The 15,675-nt window shown below is 45.2% G+C and overlaps 1 protein-coding gene across 2 annotated transcripts in view; it reads right to left on the reverse strand.

The window, feature by feature from the left end:
• The window catches only part of SRGAP2 (SLIT-ROBO Rho GTPase activating protein 2), a 539,260-nt gene that overhangs the window by 150,402 nt on the left and 373,183 nt on the right, over window positions 1-15,675 (reverse strand). For both annotated transcript variants that reach the window (XM_086923416.1, XM_086923417.1), the window contains 2 exons: window positions 12,133-12,234; window positions 9,664-9,861 (listed from right to left, as the gene is read on the reverse strand). In XM_086923416.1, coding sequence (XP_086779542.1) covers window positions 9,664-9,861; window positions 12,133-12,234 — 300 coding nt within the window. The remainder of the gene's footprint in view (window positions 1-9,663; window positions 9,862-12,132; window positions 12,235-15,675) is intronic.

Here is a 15,675-nt window from a genome sequence, read left to right on the forward strand (position 1 = left end):
AGCTTGTCATCAATCAAAAGAAGGGGGAAAATGAACCACGTAGGTCTCAATACCAGAGTCTCCGGGACAGTGTCTCGGAGACCCTCAGCCATACGTTCACAATCTGCGGTGCATATAATCTGCGCTTAGTATGGTTTGTTAGATAGTGTCATCATAGGGTCTGTCACTTGAGTGTCAAGTTCTCCAAGTGATCCACCAGGACACGAAGCTCCCACCAAGTGAGTAATCTCACCACCTGCACTGTAGCAAGACTGCATATTTGTTCCGCTGCCCGCAAGACAATCTATGTAAATCCCCCCACCCCATACAAGGACCCAGTTTCTCACACATATGCGTTATAGGAATGGATGGGACCGTTCTTGTGGGCCCCAGAAGGGCATAACCAAAGAGCCACAGAAACAGAGCTTTCCTTCTGGAGAACTGAGCCCAAGCTGCCTACAGAGGTACAAGCACACCACCAAAAGCAGGTCCAGAGGCCGGCCGCAGGCATAACTGCCAGCCTCCTGAGGCCTATGGAACTGGCCCCAACCAGAGGCCAGCTCAGCCTGGGAGGAGGCCTGAGCAGCTGGCAGAAGGTGGGCTCACCCGCACCACATCAACGAGCACAGAATGCTTCTGCCTACCACTACCTGCAATGCCCGCACAGTGTTCACCTGAACCAGAGCATGGCTAGCCCTGGCTCTTGGGAGGATTAGAAAAGAACCAGGTTAAGATAAGAGGCGACTTTAAAATCTGACAAACCTATTGTTGTGGAAAACAAATGTTTCTAGTTCATTCATTCCACAGGTTTGGTCAACTTACAGGTGATCCGGGTGTCAGCAGAGAGTTAGAGTAAAACCACAGGCACCAGTCCTGAGAAAGCGAGAGCGGCTCCCTTGGTAATGCTCATGCACCATTTATAAATCCAAGCTCATTAAATGTAAAGGTCTTTACATTTCCAACATTTACTTTAATAGCGCTCTTTCTTATAAAGGGCCCAATCTTCCTACGGTTTATTCTGATACAGCTCGCAATCTGTCGGAGCGGACAGGGCCAGTCAGGGTGCCAGCTCGCTCTTGAAGATTTAAGGAGGATCCTCACGTTCATCACAACTAACACCATAATGACTACTGTGACCTGAGGAGTCCCCTAACTCTTCCCAGGTGCCCTATTTGTAGGCACTTGTAACAAAGCTGTAGGCTCACCATGTAACTTGAACCCAAAAATAGGTCAAGCATCTCGAGCAGCCCTTTGATATATCCTCTGCCTGTAACCCACCTCCAGGCAAGGTGAGGGGGGTGTTCACACATTGGCTGCTGCTCTTATGGCACTAGCAAGGAGACAACATTCCTCATATTGCAGAGGAACAATAATAATTTGCTGTCCCCTTTTTAGTCGGCCTTTACATGTGGTCATTTGTGTCCTCCACCTCCAACCCCCCCCCCCACCCCCGACCCATTTGGTAGGGTAGGAAAACTGGAGATAGCCCGCTGGCGTCTGCACCGTGCATAATATATCTATCCTTGGTATACTGTGGCCATTCCGGATATAGGGGTAAGCCCTGGCATTAGTAGTCACCAAAGTAGTTATTGCTGACAGTCCTGGAATTATGCTGCCCATTTCTAGCATCATGGAGTACCAGGTATACAAATGACTGCAAATCTATTTTGAAGAATTGGGGTGCAAAAATGAAAATGCAAACAAATCTCACAATTTTAGGTCGTAGCCATCAGAGCAATTCCCAGGTCAGACAGATCTCAGATTCGTGCACTAAATGTACTACTCCGGGTACAGTGACGTTATTGGTTAAAACTGCAAACATATCCCTTTTACACCACACAAACATGTTGTGAACAGTAGTGCTGCTAATGTCATGAAAACTATATCAGAATAGATAATAAACCGCTCTACATCATTTATAAATTCGCAGACATAGCAGCTAGTGCCTTCTAGCTACAAAGAAATAACATTGGCACGGTTTGTTCCATAAATACTTTATGAAAAGGTTATCATTTTGTCTCCAAATACGACCTTGAGATTTTTAAAGAAATATAGATACTTCTAAATATGATCTTGGATACATTCAGTTCCTCCATGTTATTCAAATAACATGTTTGTAATCCCAAAAATCTGTTTTTCATTTTTAGCCAACTCATAGATTTGATGCTCAAATACATCACAGTCTATTCTCATGCCCTACTGGACCACATGGAGAGGAGATGCCCCAAATGCTCATGTAAGCCCATTAATTGTCAGATGCCCTCTCATTCCAGGATGGATGCGTACACAAAGCTACACATTCACGACATATGCCCAGGGTTGCCAACATTTTCTAGGGTCACCAATGTGACTGGGATAGCAACTCCGATGCCAGAGATGGGCACAGTAATGCTTAAGGTACCCAACATGAAGCAGGACCACCATTATGCCAGGGATGACCGCCACTGTCCTGCAAGGAGCACCATTCTGCCAAACAGATTTACAGATTTGTAGACTGGAATTATACTTCCAACCTGAATGCTGGTTCATAAGTTTGATTGAGGACCCCCTGAAAGAGGCAGTGTGGTAGATGAAAGGAAGTGGAATGTTAAAGTGTAGTAAATGCTATACACACCTTAAAAAATATGCCATGTCAAATCGTCCATCAAGATTATGAAAAGTGACCGTAGAATCTATGTTTTTCTTTACCATTTTGGGGCAACTTTGCCCAAAACATGCATTTTCATCATCCTTTTTTTAAAGTTTTCTTGCAGAGAACTCTCGGGACACCAACATGAAGGGCATACTGGGTTGGCACACCATAACAGTATTACACTATTTCATAAATGACTTCGATGAAAGAAGCAGCTTAATAGCCATTTTATTTTAAAATTTGACTGCAAAATAACCGGTATGGCTACATTATTTTCAAAAATCGTCCCTCACTAGAGTGAAAGCTGGGCTCACATGTTTGGGCCAAATCTTCACATTGCCAATTTTCCTTCCTTTGTTTATCCTTTATGTTAGTAGTCATCTTTGTGTGTTTAACTATGCCTTTCAGTTACAATAACTTAAACCCATTAGTGTTGTGCCTGCCACAATAAGAATCGTTTTCCAGTGCTGTGCATTGAAAATAAAAAACACAAATATCAACTCCTATTTTAGGTACACGTGCTTCCTAGAAAGCACCTATACTGTTCTATTAAAATGATATGTATTTTTTTATTTAAAATTTATTGTAAGCGCTTTCGAGGAGGAGCATTAAAAAAAATTGTGTGGCATACGCTTCAAATATTAATCCTGAAAAAAAACAACCATCGCTGCAGCTTGACAAGACCAGACCTGTTGGCTTTGGTAATATTTCACGGATTTACCGCGGCTATGATTGAGTGGGAGGGCACGTGCGCATTCCCTCGCGCGCCAATGGTACCCGAGCCAAAGGAGGACATGCACGGTTCAATGGAGATTAAGATGACCCAGATGTCGGCCCTTCCCAGCGATCGCTGCGGGAAGGGTCCTCGAGGAAGCCTACTTACTCATCCTGCGCTGTGGTCGCCGTCCCATGGGACAGCGGAGGAGAGAGCAGACAAGACAGCCCGGACATTAAATTATATTAATGGAAAAGATGCAAGTTTTATTCCCAGAAGCCATTCCATTACGGGTAACTATGGAGATAGCACATATACATAATGTTGCCAGTGCAGCTCAAGTGAGCATCACTGCGCTGTCCTCGAGCACCGCTTGGCTCATGCTAAGTATGCAGACACACGTGTGTCACAGTGTATGGGGTGAACCAGCCCACACTTCCTTGAAGTATTTCGGAACCCCACCTTTGCCCTAGGATGTTCCTCTATGGGCAGACAGCGAGCCTTTAATCAAAATCCGTGAATATACAATTGTTTTTTTATTAGGTGCCAAATGTCGGCATTTTTCAGAGAAAGACCAAAATTAGAAGCAGTCTTTAAGGTAATCTAGATAGAAATGGCAAACCACATCAACTGGCAGGTATTATCCTTGTACTTGTGTATGGTACCCTTTTGTAACTTGCACACGTCACTTTTCTCTTGTAACACACTGTTGCTACCCCTCACATTTTGTTTGCTTTAGATACTTGCACAAGTGCCACCATTGCCTACGTAACGTTTGTTCTTGTGCTGGAGTGTCTGCCATTTATTGCAGTATTATACCTCTACTGGTACTTTGTATGCTTTTGTAACCTGCACACATCACTTTTTTCTCCTGTAATGTACTGATTGCTACCTCATGTATTTTGGTTGCTCACTATTGTCACTTTTGATCCATGTAACTTAAGGTTTGCTTTTGTAATTTGTTCATTTGAAATTGTTTCCTCTTGCATCATTACTGTTCCTATTGTGAAGTGCTCTGACACCTTCGGGTAAAGTCCGCGCTATATAAAATCGCATAAATAAATAAATAAATAAATAAATAAATAAATAAAAGCCATCTTTGAACGGGGCAGGAAGGCTTGGACAGACTTGTCTATGTGGGAGATTGCATGGCCATGTCTCTGCAAGGCCTGTAGGACTGGACAAAGATGGAGGTTTGTAGGACAGTGTACTAGTTCTGCCCCAATCCTTCAGGCCTTTCAGAGGCACTGATATCTTGGGAAATCTCGTGTAGGCAAGCGGGATATGAGAACTGGGTTCATAGGCCAGGATATCTGTGCTTCTGGGACCATTCGATAGAAAAGGAGCGGAAGGTTTGACATAAAATGGAAGTTAGACGAATAAAGGCGGCAATCCAGACAATCCCTAAGCAAAGTCTAGAAGGTTGTAAAATTAAGGACCACAAGAGACAGCAGTCCACAGAGAAGGAAATTTAACAAATGTAAAAAGATGAGCGGTCGGATGGCTGGGCCATTGAGAGCGCTTCAGAGAGGTGAGTGGTGCTCAGTGCTCTGAGAGACACATCAGAGATCGGAGCAATCGCTCTGAAATGCAGCCCTCCTTGAGCATGGGGTTTCCTCAACAAGTGAGGGAGATGACGGCTTCTCGAGCTCTCCAAATAAATCGCAAAGTCCGCCTGGTTGTCTTCGTCTCCATTACTTGGTCTGCAGACCCTTCCTCCACACGTCCCAATTTCCTTTACAGTTTCTCTTATTTTTTTGTTCATGCCATTCATCAACTCCCCGGAGAAAGATGGCCGCAGGACCCTGGGGAGCTGCCCAGCTGGCAGGGATGCCGAATGGCGCCATTCCAGTCCAAGGCTCTCCTTCCAGAAATCTTTGATTCCAGGTGAGTTATTCCGACGGGTTTAATTTAGCCTAACCAAGCCTTCAACTCCCACAATGCAGTGCACCAGACTCTCAAATGATGCCATCAGGCTGAAAAATGTATAACCCTGTGCAGACCTGCTTTGGAAAATGTAACTAACATGAAGATTTATCTAAAATCACGTAGTATTGGTTACAGAAATCCAAGGTGAGATTGGGGTGTAATGGTATAATAAAAACATGTTTTTAAAGCTTTTTTGGTAACAAATTGTTTTACCGTGAGCATCCAGAACGCATACAGCCGCACAGGCAGCAGCAGTGCAAGTTCCCTCCCAAAAATGAGACGAAACACGAATACGGATTTAGAGGCAGATCTAAAGGAAAGTGCTGCAGCATGGCACCGCAAGCCCTTTGGCTGTGCCACGCTGGGGCACTTTCAGAGCACAGGAATGCGACATTTACAAGAATATGTCGCATTCCTGTGCTTGCCCCTGCGCTGGCACACAAACAGCTGCCAAGCGCCGGCGCAGGCACCCTTGCACCATGGTGGCACGGATGCCTGCGTCGTGGGGAGATTGTTTTTATGCAGGAAGGGGCACCTTCCTGCACAAAAACAATCCTTAAAGGCTTTTTCCTCTTTCAATGCCTGCTGTAGAATGAAGCACGCATTAAAAGAGGAAAAAACAAGGAGAAATGAAAACATTTCTCCTCGTTGCGCCTCGCTACGCCACCTCTAGAGGGGCGTAGCATTCAACTGCATCTCCAGATTTAGGATTTCTCTTAAATCTGGAGATGTGTTTCATTCCATTGGTGTTGCGTGGGAACACCCACAGCAACACCCATGGAACGCCCCTTCAGCGCAAAGTGCTGCGTGTGAAGGGGCCGTATTTACAAGGAGAGGAAAAATCACGCAGGGTGGCTTTTCCTCTCCTTGTAAATATGGAGGAGCCCCCTGCGCCACCAGTATGCCACAAAAAGTGACGTACTGGTGGCGCAGGGGGCTTGTAAATCTGCCCCAAAGTATTTGTTTTTTAAGGTTTTTATAACGCTACACTACATTGCGCCCTTCGAGAGTAGGCTGAGAGGAGGGAGGTGGAACATTCGGGCAAACTCCCCTCGCTTCCTGAAAGGCACAGAGGAGGCGGGCGGAAGTGTAACCCCACAGAGAAAGGTCACAGCACAGGCGGCAGCAGCAGTGCAGAGCTCTCTGCGCACTGAACAGGTACAGCGGACGCAGCGGCACCACGCGCCCTCGGCTCACAGCCACACAAGGCACAGGGAACAAAAAGCTTTCCCAGGCACCCCGATCCCCGAACAACCATTCCGCATATAAGTAGAACATATAAACGATTGATAACGGAAGGGCAGATCCCCTCAACCGCAAAACTACAACGCGCGCGCGCACACAAACCGCGCACCAAAGGCGGTCGTTGTGGAAGCGTGCAGGACAGCACTGCAAACGCAATTCTGTAAAATGTGAATGACATCGACGGCTCATCTATAAATGAAAAAAGAGAAAAAATGTCTAGAGCAGATTACACACGAGTTGACATTTTACCGCCTGCTTCTATGAATAGAATATCTAGACACACACACACACACATATTATTCTCGCCTGGTCTCCGGGGCCCTCTCTGGGGTGGTTAAATCTCTCCTTCCCCACCCCCACAGCCAGCATAAATCCCCACCGCTGTTTGACTTCAGGCGTTAACGAGACAAGACGAATGGCTCCCCTCACCACCCCCTGGATTTCACGGTGACGGGGGCAATATCCCCCATGCCCTCGGGAGCTGCTTTATGGCAGTCGGATATGAACGGCATGGCGCACAGTGGGCTAATGAGATTAAAAAATTGGCGAGCTTGGACGGGAGCCTCTCACGCAACATATTGTGGCGACTAATCATTGTAGAGTACAGACTGATCTATGCCCGCCAATTAGAGGTGCAGAGAGCATGATGGGGTGGGAAGGCAGCCTCGTGCCCACACAGCGCCTCGACGCTATTGTGACAGGGAAGGCTTTTTTTTTTTAATTTAACCTAAGCGCAGCACCTCTATTTGGACTGACAGAACGAAGAGATTCAGCCGTCAGCCTCAAAATAAAAAATACAAAAAAATCACCGTAAGAGATAGTCAAGAGGGATGGAAGGGAAAGCGGGCCTCACGTCAGTGACGTCTCACAGCTGACAGACTGCAACAGCAGCAGAGCAACTATGGGATCCGTGATGGGACTGTCTCTCCACTCACTGTGGTATGATGTGAACTTGCAATAGGATTTCCGCTCTCTGCTTTTATCGAACCGTAACGGAGATTACGTCATAATGTAAACAAAAATGAAAACAATTACTTTCATCTAAAGTAACCCATTTTTATCAGGACCCTCTCAAAGTCTTTCAGCTGGACTCGTGTCCAATGCCAGGACTCATCTCTAGGCACCACCGCCTTTAAGGAGCATTTACCACTTCTAAAGTTGGGACTGCGGGATCTCCTCATTGGCCTAGATTCTGGATACTGGACTGTGGTTAAAGAACTACATGGTAGCAATGGTCGATCCGGGAACCAATTAAGCGATTAGGCTCCAGGGGTATTAATTATGCCAACAGAAATTGATAGGTTAAAATAAACCGATGGCATCCAGGGTTTCCATGTGTCAGTTCTTCAATTTATCATATCCAGAGATTAATCAGCCAATGTAATGGAATGATCCAATGGTAATTTAATGCTCATTGCTAACCAATGGACCCATCAGCCTTGGAGCTGCCCTTGGTGCTGAAAGTCTTTACAATGGGTTTAAGGGGTGACTCGGAAGGTCGTGAAAAGGTAGTTTGTATGGTTCCGGGGGACAGGGTGGAGGGATCAATTTATTACAGTTGTTATTGATTTTTTTCTTGCTGTCACCATAAGGTGACTTTGGAGATAATTTGCAAGTTAGTGAAGTAAGTGTACTCCTGTTTCCCGATAGCTATGTTAAAGTTATTCTTAGGGCCCCTTAGCTGGCCAAACCTTACATATTTGGAAATTAGGGTTCAGATCCGGGTGACAAAGTGTCTGGTACTTAGATAAAGGAAATAGGGAGACAAAATGTGCCAGTATGTAGGTTCTTGCTGGTTGCATTAAGAATTAGCACTCTACCAGGCTTTAAAACTTGCGAACCAGGGAATTTATTTATTTTTACAATTTATAAAGCGCGACTTATACCCGTGGGTGTCTTGGCGCTGAGGTCAAATGGGACATAAAGGGGAAGAAATGGAAACAATGCAAGGTGCAACTGTTGCTTCTCACAGCTTTGTATGTTTGCCCCACAGCGAGTCACGTCTTCTAAAAATTCAGATTTTTTTTAAGTCAAAGATACTGAGCTGGTGTTATATATATACGTTTTTTGCCTTGTACGGTAAGGCGGCACATAGACAGGTCCCAGATTGCAAACTGTTTTTGGCACTTTTACAGAGGAAAATAACTGCAACGCTACTCATTTTAAACCTCTATGACACGATATTTTATGTTGTCTAAAGATGAGGCTTATAATGGTGTTAAATCAACATGTTTTTCAAGGGGCTGGAAATGGGCAAAACATTGCTTGTGTGAGACCAAGATACGATAAACAGAGGGAGCAGTTCCTCAGGTACGGCACAGGACATGCCCTATTAGGTGGAATCAAAGGTCTGACAGGACGGATCAGAAGGGGATCGGAGTGATCAGATCCAAGTGCCCTCACACACCTGGTAGGCTGTCATGCTTTATCATTGGGTGCTCCTCATAAAGCCGGCGCTGCAATGCCGGACGGGCCTCAGTGAGGGCACTGTGATCTGATCACTTGGATCCCCTTGTGATCCAGCCGGTCGGACCTTGGATTCCACCTAACAGGGCATGTAGTGTCCCTTACCAGAGTATCTGCTCCCTCTGTGTTTATTGTAAATTCACTGTGGAGGAGTAGGGTGCAGGACCTCGTTAAATATCACTCCTCGTCCCTCTTGATTATTTGCGGGAGAACAAGATATTCATTAAAAAAATGTTTTGTTTACCACAGCTTGGTAGACAACAGACACACCTCTACCATCCCTCCATTCGCAAAGGACACATTTTCCAGTGCCCAGATTCCCTGTGATGAGCCAGCGTTTAGGCTCCAGATTTGGTTCAGAAGATGCAGAGTTGAGGCCTTTCCTATGGAACTCACTTCTATTGTCAATGAGAGCTGAAAAAAGCATTTTACAACTTCAGAAATCTGGTCAAAATCTGGCTTCATGCTCAATGACCACATGTCTTGCTTTAGTGGCTGCTTTTTTAAAAAAAAGTAAGATTCACCATTAGCGCCAAGACACTACCTAGGAGTGCAAGTGTGCTTTACAAGTCATTTAAAAATACAAAATAAAAATAAGGATGCTTCCATCTGCCTGCACCAGGTTGCACAGTTTGACTAAACAGCCTGTGTCAGTGAAATCTTAGGAAAAGATGCAAGCTGTGATCACCCTCCTTACCGTAAAGTAGAACTGCTCGGTCTCCTGCTGGTTGGCCCGCCGCTTGGCAATGCTGGGCTTGCCGAAGATGGTCTCTGTGACTGCAGACTTGACTGACTCCATAGAATTGCTGTATTGGAAGCAGTCCGCCACATCAAAGTCCTGGATAGTCACGATGTCCTGGATGGTCTGCAGGGTAGCTTCCATGGTCTTCTTAACCTGTGTTCATGAGGGACAGCACGCAATTGGCATTGTGGACAACTAGGTGCTTTATGACCGTTTGACCCCTTTCAAGGGATCCTCAATATAGAATCATTCAATGTTAAAACAATGACAGATGTAGCGGAGCAGAGACGCTGTCAATTTCTAAAGCGTGCTCACAGAAACAGAGTCTCATAATCTAATCCCAGTTTTCCAACTTTTCTAAAAGTGTGTGATACCATTAAAATATATTGCAGATGATATCTTTGGGTCAGGGCGCTGTTCAGTGGTATTGGACACAGAGGCCCTTGGTCATCTTCAGATTAAGGCTAGGGGACTGCTACGGTACTTACCTGCAAGGCTAGTCTGGGCACATCCTCACACTAGGTAAATGAAAGAATGGAGTAAACTTCTACAGTGCTAAAGGGCGGTGTCCTAGCACCGAGGAGTGACAGTAGTGAAACAGACTGGAATGACGTGAGCCTCACTTTATTTAGTGAAATTTCAGATTTAAGACCATATAAAATGCCAGATGATTTAAAGGTTCTCTGAGCAGGACGCAAAATGTTTCAGGTCTTGGGAGTTAATTGGGAAAATAATCCACCTCCGCAGATGAAGGTTAGGGGCAAGAGGTAGAGACAAAAGGCACCCCTATTATAAGAAAAAGGTGACTCGGTGATGCATAGAAGCAAGCCCACCACAAAGAGCCTCCACCGAAGATGGTCTTCTCACTTGCAGCTTGTCACTGTTGACACAGCACTGCGCAGTCTCTAGTGCATGGCTGGTCATGGGCTTCAATGTGTTCCATGCAGCTCCTCCAGTGTCTTTGGAGTGACTTGTTTGTTTTTAGGCATCAGACAAGAGGAGTGCCATGGAGACCTCCAGGTTTGGTACAGCCTATGGAGGACAGGCCACCCCAGTCCAGGAAGCACCGGCAATGCATGCATGCCCAATCCAAAGTAACTGTTAATGTTAAATAAACTTATAAAGCGCACAGCTGCCTAAGCAAAGAGGCATCCCGGTGCTAACAGCAGAGAGGCATGGAGGCTCTTCTTATAACTGTAGCATCCTGCCAGTTTATATCCACAGGCCATGGCAACTGGACGGCATCCACACCTGAGCCCATGTCAACATTACTGCACAATAGGCCACAGGTCCGCATAGAAACCTAGAATGGGGTCTCACTCCACTGACCAAGACCAATACATCAGCTTGAAGAAGATACGATGAAACAATTGCAATTTTCTTTTCATATTGTATACTTTCACCCATATCATCTTTCAATCCCCACTGGCACTCAGTTCATTGGCACAAATTAGATCGTGTCTGCACCATGTATGTATTTAAATATGAAAGTGGTATGGATTTTTGTCTATGCATACCAACGATATGACACAGCTCCATTTCTGTGGTCATCGTGAGTAGCATGTGTGATGCACCCATAGGTTCCACTAATTGACACCGAAGTAAACACTCACCAAGTCACTTGTGTGTGAAGGCTTCCAGGCTCAGCCTAGACACTGGGGTGGTGGTCAGTTGTTTATCGAGCTCCCCTAAGGAGACAAAGTGGTCCACAGTAGCTAGAGCCACACAGCTAGTGATGGACACCAGTAAGCGATCTGAATTCATGATCAACTGGAGGAAGGGACAAAGTGCTGCGGGACTTTGGGGGTGTTATTTGAAGTATGAATTCTGGTACATGATTGTGTCTGGATGTTGAAAAGTAGGCTTTGTCCCGCAGAGGTTCATTGTGGACTTGATATACAGCTGAGTTTTCCATACACAACTTCCTATATGCTGTTGGGCAGGTTAGAGGTGCGCTGTGCTTACTCTACGCACCCGGCCAGCAATGGGCGCAAAGGATGGGGTCATGCGTTTCTCCTTGTGAGTTAGTAAATGGCATGACCTGCGCTAATTTGTTTTTACAATCGGTCTATCAATTTGTTAGGCAGGTGCACATGTACAAGTTCTCAAACCTAGATTTACTGCTGCTAAGTAATGCGCCCCTTGAATGTTCCTGCTAAGTTCCAGAGTTGTTTTCCCTCACGTATTTCAATTAGCACCGGTGGGAAACACTATCTTGAAAGAGGTTTTAAAATCCAAAAAATGCTATTTTTTGTTCGAAAGTTGAAACGAGCTCTAGAAACCAAGGATGCAGATTTGGGTTTCACCTGGACTACGCCATTGGTTAAGTCATTTCAGTATACCACTGCAGCTTTCAAAGACTCACAAGGGAGGGACTTGGCTGCAAGAGAAGGGTTCGGTTTTTACACTGGCTGCTAATCTCACCTCTTCGTTTTCAATCCTGTGCGACGAGAGGCGGCACTGCAGCTTCTCGCATCTCTCCGAAAGTTCAGCCTGGACCGGCTGCTGGGCACACAGCTGCGAGGACTGCAAGAAACAGACAATGCTGTAAACAGAGCTGCAACGAGACGGCATTATAGAGACACGAACTTAACTGTAACTATCAACCTCTCACTCCTGTGTCATCTGCAAGGCATCATGCTTTAAAATATTCCAACTAAAAGGGTGGGACTCTTCAGTAACAGGTGGAAAAACTTTTTTTTAACTTATCTGATGTACCCACAGCAGTAAAATGGACAACGTCAATAAACTAGTAAGAATAGAACTCTGTGTGTATTGTATTATCAACATTCTTTTACTTCTATCCAGACCCTTACAACTTTTCGGATTCACAGTTGCAGAAGTGCAGATAAGTCTTAAAAAGGCAATAAACTTTAGAAAACCCAAACCAGTAAGTACCCTGCATGTAATGTACACCACATGGACAGGAATCAAATACAGTTTAAGGAAGGTAAGAACTAGTTACTTACCTGTAACAATAAATCCTCAAAATACCATTCTAGTACCTGTAGCATCTGTAGAGGTTTTCAAATGTTTCCAATTACAATTTGTCAGTTTTTAATGGGCACTATTGAGGGGGACAATATGCACACTTCACAAGACATCAGGACCAAAACTTCAAATATGTTCAACCCCTCACTACAGAGTGCATTCACTCTCTAGTGAAGTGTGCTCTCCCACTGAAGTGTACAAAAGGAGAAATGGGCAGCTGTAGGGTGCTTCCAAACTCCCACAGATCTAGCCTCGATATTCATGTTAACATAAGCAGAAACACAAAAAAGAAACTAGCTACTTACCTGTAGACCAAGTTTTTTTTTAACTTCGGTAATGCTCTTGCTGGTAGAGATTCTTGTTGCGTATTTCTCTCTTTTCTATTACTCCCAGGTGCCAGGCTGTATCCAGAAACTATTCAGCAGTATCTTTGCGTGCGGGTAGATGGTGCCGAGTAGCACTGGACCGACGCCGTTCAACTTCGGAAAGGACATAGCAAAGCCTAAATAGGTACCACTCCCCTGCACGGAGGTCAATTTCTTTCAAGACTGTCTGTGCCCCAAGCCCCAATAGCACATTGGTTGGGACCAGTGTGTACATTCCTAGACTTGGGATCTTATTATTTAATAGAGTCCAATCAAAGAACTATTAGGACAGGATGGTCAGTGAGAAATCTGCAGCTAGACAGAGTCTCTACCAAAGGAACTGTTACCAATGGTAAGTAACTTGTTGTTCTGATTGAGACTTTAAGCTGCAGATTCCTCACCTTTTTAATAGATACCAAAACTAATAGTTTCTTACCTGTCGGTGTTGTTTTGCAGCTTGAAGAGCTTTCTGGATTCACTATGCTGTGCATTATTCAGCGGTCTAGTGGTTGGGTCTGGAATCGTAGTCTTGTCTTTCTTTTTTTTTTTTCGTAGCCAAGGTGGGCGTCGACGTCCCACTTTCTGGTGTACTTCCTGTGGAAGCTCCCATTTTTGGCCGCCATCTTCATATTCTTTTTTCTTGTTTTTGTGTTCTGTTCGTGAATCCTTGGCCATGTTTTCCAGTTCTTTCTTAAAGTAAATTAATTTTCACTTTGTCTCTTAAAGTGTTTGTTTGCATTTTATTCCTTGTATTTCCACCTTCTTCTCCTGCCTCATCTTTCTGGCGGAGTTGGGTGGGTTCAATAGTGAATCCAGAAAGATCTTCAAGCTGCAAAACAACACCGACAGGTAAGAAACTATTCGTTTTGCAGCGTGAATCTTTCTGGATTCACTATGCTGTGCATAGACTTGGTAGCGGTTTGCTATGTTTGTGGCGGCTGGGTGGAAGATGAACGTTGGTTGTTGAATATATGTTGAAGCACTCTGTCCTACTTGTGCTTCCTTGTTCATCTGTATATCCACGCAGTAGTGCTTAGTGAACGTGTGCACTGAAGCCCATGTTGCCGCCAGGCACATGTCTTGAATGGGTGTGTTAGCCAGAAAGGCAATTGTTGCTCCTTTTTTCCTAGTAGAGTGGGCTTGTGCCCCTTATGTTAGTTCTTGACCTGCCTGCTTGTGGCAGAATTGTATTGTTTGTGCGATCCATCGTGCAATGGTGCCCTTTGTTATCGGTCTACCCAGGAAACTGCTTGCGAAGGACACAAAGAACTGCTTTGTTTTCCTGTGCTCTTTAGTTCTTTCCATGTAATGCATTACTGCCCTTCTAGCGTCCAGAGTGTGCAGGGCCCTCTCAGCACTTGTTGATGGTTCCTGAAAGAAGCTTGGTATTTGTATTGTCTGGTTCATGTGAAACCTTGACATGACCTTTGGCATAAAGTGTGGGTCAGTTCTCATGACCACCCTATCGTTGTGTATTTGAATGTAGGGTTCCTGCAGAGTTAGCGCTTGCAGTTTGCTTACCCTGCGTAGCAAGGTGATTGCCACTAGAAAGGCTGTCTTCATTGTGAGCATTTGTAGTGATGTCTTATGAATCGGTTCGAAAGGCGCCTTCATAAGCTCTGTTAGACTAAATTAAGGTTCCATGCTGGGTGGCGCGATTCATTTAGCCCCTTCCAGGAATCTTTTAAGTACTTGTGAAGTAAAGAAGCTCTTTCCTGTCTCTCCTCTTGTGTAGGCTACTATTGCCGCTAGGTGTACCCTCAGTGAGGTGGAACTTAGGTTTGATTTGAGTAGGTGTGAAATATTTTAGCACCGTTGATTCCCATGTCATCTTCTTGTGCAGTTTCTCCTTGATACACCGATGTGTGAATCTTTTCCATTTTGCCACATAGCACTTCCGTGTGGGAGGTCTTCTTGCCTCTTGTAGCACCCACAGTGTGCTCTCCGGCAGTTTCAGTTGTGCAAACTCTGTCTTCAGGAGCAGAGGCTCTCTGGCTCTGGGTGGAGTACCTCTCCGTTTTGCATGGAGAGCAAGTCCTTTCTTTTCCCGAATTTGTGAGGCGGTCCCTGCGCCATCTCCACTATTTGCGAGAACCATGACTGCCTGGCCCACTGTGCTGCCACCAGAATCAGCGTCATGTTGCTGGTTCTGCATTTGCAGAGTACCCTGTGTATCAGTGGTATCGGGGGGGGAAAAGCGTGGGCAAATGTTTTCGACCAGCTTATCCATAGGGCATTCCCTTGAGATTTTTCCCCAGGTTGCGAAGTATCGGTATTTTGCATTCTGGTGTGTTGCAAATAGATCTATTGTCAGGGTCCCCCACTTCTTGAATAGCCTTTGTGTTTTATGTGCATTGAGTTCCCACTCGTGGAATGCAGATGTCCGTCTGCTGAGCCAGTCTGCCTCCACGTTGTCCTTCCCTGGTAGGTGTATAGCTAGGAGGTCTATTTTGAGTAGGATGGCCCATCTTCATATGTCCTGCGTTAGGTTGGATAGTGCAACTGATTGTGTACCTCCCTATTTGTTGATGTAGAACATCGTTGTGGTGTTGTCCGTATGTATCAACACTCTTTGCCCGTACAGTTGTTTCTGGAAGGCTTTCCGGGCGAG

Source organism: Lissotriton vulgaris, chromosome 5 (assembly GCF_964263255.1).
Source record: "Lissotriton vulgaris chromosome 5, aLisVul1.2, whole genome shotgun sequence".
NCBI classification, from domain to species: Eukaryota; Metazoa; Chordata; class Amphibia; order Caudata; family Salamandridae; genus Lissotriton; species Lissotriton vulgaris.